Source organism: Peromyscus maniculatus, chromosome X (genome assembly GCF_049852395.1).
Source record: "Peromyscus maniculatus bairdii isolate BWxNUB_F1_BW_parent chromosome X, HU_Pman_BW_mat_3.1, whole genome shotgun sequence".
Taxonomy (NCBI): Eukaryota; Metazoa; Chordata; class Mammalia; order Rodentia; family Cricetidae; genus Peromyscus; species Peromyscus maniculatus.
Window position 1 is genome coordinate 116,737,219 of NC_134875.1, and position 6,000 is coordinate 116,743,218.

Consider the following 6,000-nt stretch of genomic DNA (forward strand, 5'->3'; position numbering starts at 1 on the left):
GTATCATGCCCATGTAGAATACTCTGTGGTGAGCTGTTAACTCCATGTGCTCCACAGCTCACACTGTACTTTCAGTCACATTGTCAAATAATAGTTTCCTTTTATTATACTTGTGTAAAAGTGTGCATATTCATGTGGGGAGGGGTGTGTGTGTGTGTGTGTGTGTGTGTGTGTGTGTGTGTACCTGCGCGTGCGTGCACGCAGGCAAGATGTGTGGAGGCCAGAGGTCAACCTTGTTCCTCAGGAGCCATCCAACTTGATTTTCAGAGCCATGTCTCTCACTGGACCTGAGGCTCACTGATTAGGCTTGGCTGACTTCAAGGATCTGTCTGTCTCCACCCTTCAGCATGCTGCGCTTACAAGCATGTGCTACCACACTCACATGTTTCTCTGGGTGCTGCTGATTGAACACAGATTCTCATATTTGCATGGCAACCACTTTACCAACAGAGCTGTATATCCATTGCCCAATTTCCCTCTTATTACATTAAATGATATAAAGTAAGGTCAGTTCTCAGTCTCACAGAATTATGTTCATCATGGATTCCCCATTTTTAGACACTTTGGAGACTCCATGTTTGAAAATAGTGGGTGAATAGAGCCCGCTCCCCTGTTGACCTCTTTTGTTCTTGTGACTGTCTAGGAGCATCTGTGAATGAAGGCAAAGGCTTGGATTCTCCTCTTCATGTAGTGGCCAAGATGTGCATTGGGGAGCTGGTGAATCTGCTGATAGACTTTGGAGCAAATCCTCAAGCTAGGAATGCTGAAGGGAAACGGCCTGTGGATTTGGTTCCTCCGGACAGTCCTCTGATCCAGATCTTCTTGGAGAGAGAAGGTGCCTATCTTGTGCCTGAATCTAAGCCCTAGCCCATAAGACTCCTTTGATCTTTAGTATGAGAGAGACAGGTATTTCCTAAATTTTGACTTCCAGTTCTCTAAAAGATCCCTCTCTGCCATCAGCATGCATGGGGAACCTGAGATAATTTCACAGGGCACAGTATTCCTTATGAAGTAAACAGCCTTTTGTTGTTTGATATGTTGGAGTCAGGCTGCTAGTTTTTAAAGAGGTCAGCTATTATTTAAAAGCATTTGATATTTAAGTTAACTGAAGCATGCTTTAGAGCAGTGGTTCTCAACCTTCCTAATCCTGCGACCCTTTAATACAGTTCCTCATGCTGTGCTGACCCTCCCAACCATAAAATTATTTTCATTGATACTTTATAACTGCAACCTCACTACTGTTATGAATCATAATGTAAACACTCATGTTTTCTGATGGTCTTAGGTGACCACCTAAAGGGGTTGTGACCCACAGGTTGAGAACCACTGCTTTAGAGTAATTCAGAAGTCTTCTAGGCATTGTCTGATTCCCCAAGATGTCTAACTACTCCGTACATCAGCCGAAGCACGGAGTAATTGATTGCTGGGGTTAAGATGCAGCTCACCGAGAGTTTAGGGTATGTGTTTAATGATTTACACCAATCAAGACACATTTACTCTTGCCAGTTAACCACACTCCTCCATGAAGAAGACCTCCCACTGCTCACAAATAACTAAGCAGTGGTGTTCATAGGAGAAGGGGAATCACTTGGAGCAGAGACCCCTTTCAGGTTGTGAGGATGCCTGATGGCATTAGTAGTTGTTCTTGGAGGCAATTCAGGACCTGCTTTCTTCCTAGAGTGTTGACTGAGCTTCGCCGTTGGACTGTGGGATTGGGAAGCAGGCCTCCATACCTGAAGAAAATAAGCTGGTTATTTTCTACCCACAGGCTGAGAAGTAGTGCTGATGTTGGGCGGAATGATCAAGTGGGCCAAGGACTTGTTCCTACTCCCACTGCCCCAGGGCAATCGCCCATCTTGCAGTTGCTGCCTGCCCTTTTAGCATCACAGGACAGGCTGAGGAAGACTGATGTAGGCAGAAAGAATCAACTAGAGACCTCTTTCTGTTAAACAGTTGGATAATCACTGGGCATTTCTGCCTGCATTTGGATGGTTTCTTGTTAAAAAAAAAATTCTATGCATCCATACAGGGCCACTTTCTCTTATAGTCCCTCAGGGCCCACAGAAATGTTTTAATTCTCGTTAAAACATGAAGAATGATGAATAAAGACTAACTAGAATTATATTCATCTTTATACTAACATAGTTGTAAAATATAAGTTTTAATATTTTTATTGGGAAAGTGATACCCAGAGGCAGTTGTGCCTCAGGGCCCTTTGAAGTCACACAGTGGGATGAAGATAACTCCTTCCTCTTCATATAATCTTATCAGATTGTCTTCACTGATGTTTTCCTTTTAAAAATGTTTTTTTTTTTGGAGACAAGGTATCTCTATGTAGTCCTGGCTATCTTGGAGCTCGCTGTGTAGATCAGGCTAGCCTTGAACTTACGGAGAGCTCTCTGCCTCTGCCTTACTGTTGGGATTGAAGGTGTAGCCACCATGCCCAGCTTGGTGCTTTCTCTGTTCCCTAAAGCTATTTGTAGAGACCTAGGTTATCCTTGACTTCTTCATTTCCCACTTGGCGTGGTGACAGGAAGGCCTATGGTCCTACTGGTTTAGGAGTACAGCTCGGTGGTAGAACCCCTGCTTACTAGAATGACAGCCTCGAGGTTCCATCCTAAGGACCCCCACACCAGCCAAGCATAATTTGCCACTGAAGAAAATCACCTCTGTGTTGCCATCATGAGTCACTCTTAGGATTCTGGTAAGGCTACTTTTTAGCAGGTTGATAGCGCACCAGAAATGGTCCCAGGCAAGCACAAAAAGTTAGCCTACAGATAGAACACATCAGTTTCTGTCTCCAGGTCTCCTTGCTGATTCAGCTTACCTGATTGATGCTCTGTGCTCAGGGAGGCAACTTAATTAAATTGCTGTCCTTCTTCAAGGGTGTGGGGACTGGGGAATTAGCTGAAACGTAACCGAGCTGGGAGTTGAGCTTGGCATGGAAGTTAGGAAAGGTGGGGCTCTCCCTTTCTTTGGAAGCTAAAGGAAAGGATTTCAATATTATCCTTTCTTCCCGTGCTTGGCGTCTAAAACTCTTTTCCATGGCACGGACTGAAAATGTAAAATGACTCTCTCAGCCCAACAAGCTTGCTCTGAAGTCTTCTTCATGGAACTTTATGAGGGCTTCTCACAGTTGCCCCAACAGTACATCTAGCACATATTAGTCGCATCCTCCAGCACTCCTGAGTGAAGTTAGGTTAACGTCCATTCTCCCTAAGGGTATGCTGTGAGGTTTGTTGGTCTGTGCCTTGAACATAATCGGAAAGATGCCCTAATTTCCAACTGGTCCCTTCTGGAAGGCGCTCTTAGGGCTCCAGCTACAGCGTCCACACATTTCTTTGACTATATTTGTTTTTACTTGTTTTCCACCACCAGAGAGGCCCATTACTTCAGTTTGCCTGTAGCTGGTGGGGAGGTTACAGGACAGTAGGGGCCACGGTATCATTTCACTTGTCGTCTCAAGACTGACTTCACAATACAATGACCTGGGGCCCAGGGCTTTAACAAAAGCTAGAGGCACAGGCACGAACCATTGGTAACTGAAGCGGTGTCTCTGGGGTAGGACACAGCATCGTGTAGTGCACACTTGCCCAACTCCAGTCCAATCTAAATGGCACCCTGGATTGAAGGCTACTGTTTCAGGGAGTTATTAAGGGTATATAGTTTTCTTTTAAAAATTACCCAAAAAACAACTTCCCATTTTAATTTGGCTCAAGGAGTGGGGGTGGGGATGGGTGATTATGCCTTCCCTTTAATACTATGATAGGGGTTCTAAACTGTGGTACCACTGACAGTTGGAGTCAAGAGCTGTGCTATGCTCCTGACTCCAGGGAGAAAGTATTTCCCTTTTCTTCCCCCTCCTCCCCCCCCCCAGCCTGTTGAGAACCACCATCCTAAAATTTAGTGAACTCTTGGGTGTTCCCTGTGCAAATTTTGGTTCATTTTCACCCATGAGCTGAAGCTTTGGGATAACTTAGAATAGAGACTAGAAGAGTAAATACAACTTACTAACCTGAACTTATGATTCATCGGGAACTCAGTAGACTTGAATAGCTTTAAATTGCTAAAATTATAACATAAACATACTTGCATGTATGATTTAAGTTTTAAGGTAAAAGCACCATGAAATGTGAATTTTATTTTTTATGATTGGAATTTTTGTATGGTTATTTAATTTCCAAGGTAGTTTCCTGAAGCCTCCTGTTAGTGAGGGTAAATTTTAAATTTCTTTCACTCTGGCATAAATTAAAATCCAATGAGGGATGGAGATGACTGAGCAGTTAAGAGTGCCTCCTGCTATTGCAGAGGACTGGGGTTCTATTCCCAGCACTCACATCTGGCAGCTCACAACTGCCTGTGTAACTCCAGCTGCAGGTGATCCTACGCCTTCTTCCGGCCTCCATGGGTACCCTCATGCATGTGCTCATACTACCATGTATACACATACATAGAGATAAAAATTAAAATACATCTTAAAGCATCATAAGATTTTACTTCCATTAAATACAGGAAAAGAGAGAACATGGTCTCAGAATGCCCCCTTCATATATGCACATAACAATCAATGAAAAAAGAGGCCATGAATTTGAAAGAGATTAAGGAGAGGTATACAGGAATCTTTGGAGGGAGGAGAGGGTGAAACGATGTAATTATATTATTATCTCAGAAAAAGTAAAAAAATGGTCTTAAGTGTATAGTATTTCTGTATAAGACTATTATATATTGCAGGATTTAAAAGGCAGTCCTAGGTCAGTGAAGCCAGTGTGTGACTTGTCCCATGCTCTTCCTCCAGGACCCCCGTCTTTGATGGAGTTATGCCGCCTGAGGATCCGGAAATGCTTTGGCATTTGGCAGCATCATAAGATTGCTGGACTCTTCCTCCCGGAAAACCTGAAGCGATTCCTTTTGCACATTTAATTGTGTAGGGAGTGGGTCCACAAACAGTTGAATAAGACTGTTGAAACTCTTGCCACTGGAGTTTCAAATAAACTTGTTTATGATGTTCGACTAGTGTTTTCTTTAAAATTATTTTTCATGGGAACTCACTGGGTACGTTATGTTATTGGTTAGAGAGCTCAAAGACTGTCCTCTGCTTAAACATGACTGTCTACAAAAGAGCTATTGGTTTTGAACGTGTCCTACATGGCGAGCACGAAGCTGGGAACACATTATGCATCATCTAATTGAGCCTTCACAGCCAACTGCCCAGGTGGGCACTATTTACTGTATTACCTTTGCCAGGTAATACACTGAAGCTCAGACTGATCAATACATCCAATTACCCAGATCAAGGACAGAGGAGCCAGATGCAAACGTAAATTGTCTGCTGTTAACCTGGCCAATTTCAGCGAAGACAGAATTTTCTGTTATTACGGTCCTGGCACCATCTCCATGGCATCCAAAGGGAGATGAAGGACAACGTTTCTTTGTTTGTATCTATGCTATTAACCTTTTCTCACTTTATGACACAGTTGTGGATGTATTAGATAGAGAAGCAAGTTTTTTTTCTATCCCAAATCCCATATGCATGTTAAGCATATTCAAGAACCCCTCTGTACAATATAATAGTTGCTGTTTAGGGTTTTCAGCCATGGGTGATTTTTTCAACCCCCCCCCCCAACTTGGGATATTGACAATGACTGCAAACATTTTTAGTTGTCTTTACTAAGGAGATTTGTACTACTGGATAATCTCAGTTGTGCATGATTTGACAGAGAGCTAGTCAGAGGCCAGGGTTCTCCTGACTATCACACGCACACAGGCTAGCCTCCGACCCACAACAAAGCATTATCTAGGTCAACATGCAGATGGTGTCTAGCTTGGGAAACCCTGAAGTACACATATATGGTGGATTAAAAAAATGAATTAAAGCCAAGTAAAAGGAAAACCACCTCAGTGTCGTCAGGCGCATATCAAGGGTTTACGACCTACTCAGGCCAAGCGGCCACTGTGTTGTCAAGTGTGTTACACAGATACAGTTGCAGAAACTTCTATTGG

At 43.3% G+C, this 6,000-nt stretch overlaps 1 protein-coding gene across 3 annotated transcripts in view; it reads left to right on the forward strand.

Annotated features, from left to right (window-relative positions):
* The window catches only part of Asb9 (ankyrin repeat and SOCS box containing 9), a 37,494-nt gene extending 32,487 nt beyond the window's left edge, over window positions 1-5,007 (forward strand). For all 3 annotated transcript variants that reach the window (XM_042269384.2, XM_042269383.2, XM_042269385.2), the window contains 2 exons: window positions 644-835; window positions 4,796-5,007. In XM_042269384.2, the coding sequence (XP_042125318.1) occupies window positions 644-835; window positions 4,796-4,920 (317 nt within the window). In that variant the 3' untranslated portion in view covers window positions 4,921-5,007. The remainder of the gene's footprint in view (window positions 1-643; window positions 836-4,795) is intronic.
* The last annotated feature ends 993 nt before the right edge of the window (window positions 5,008-6,000 follow it).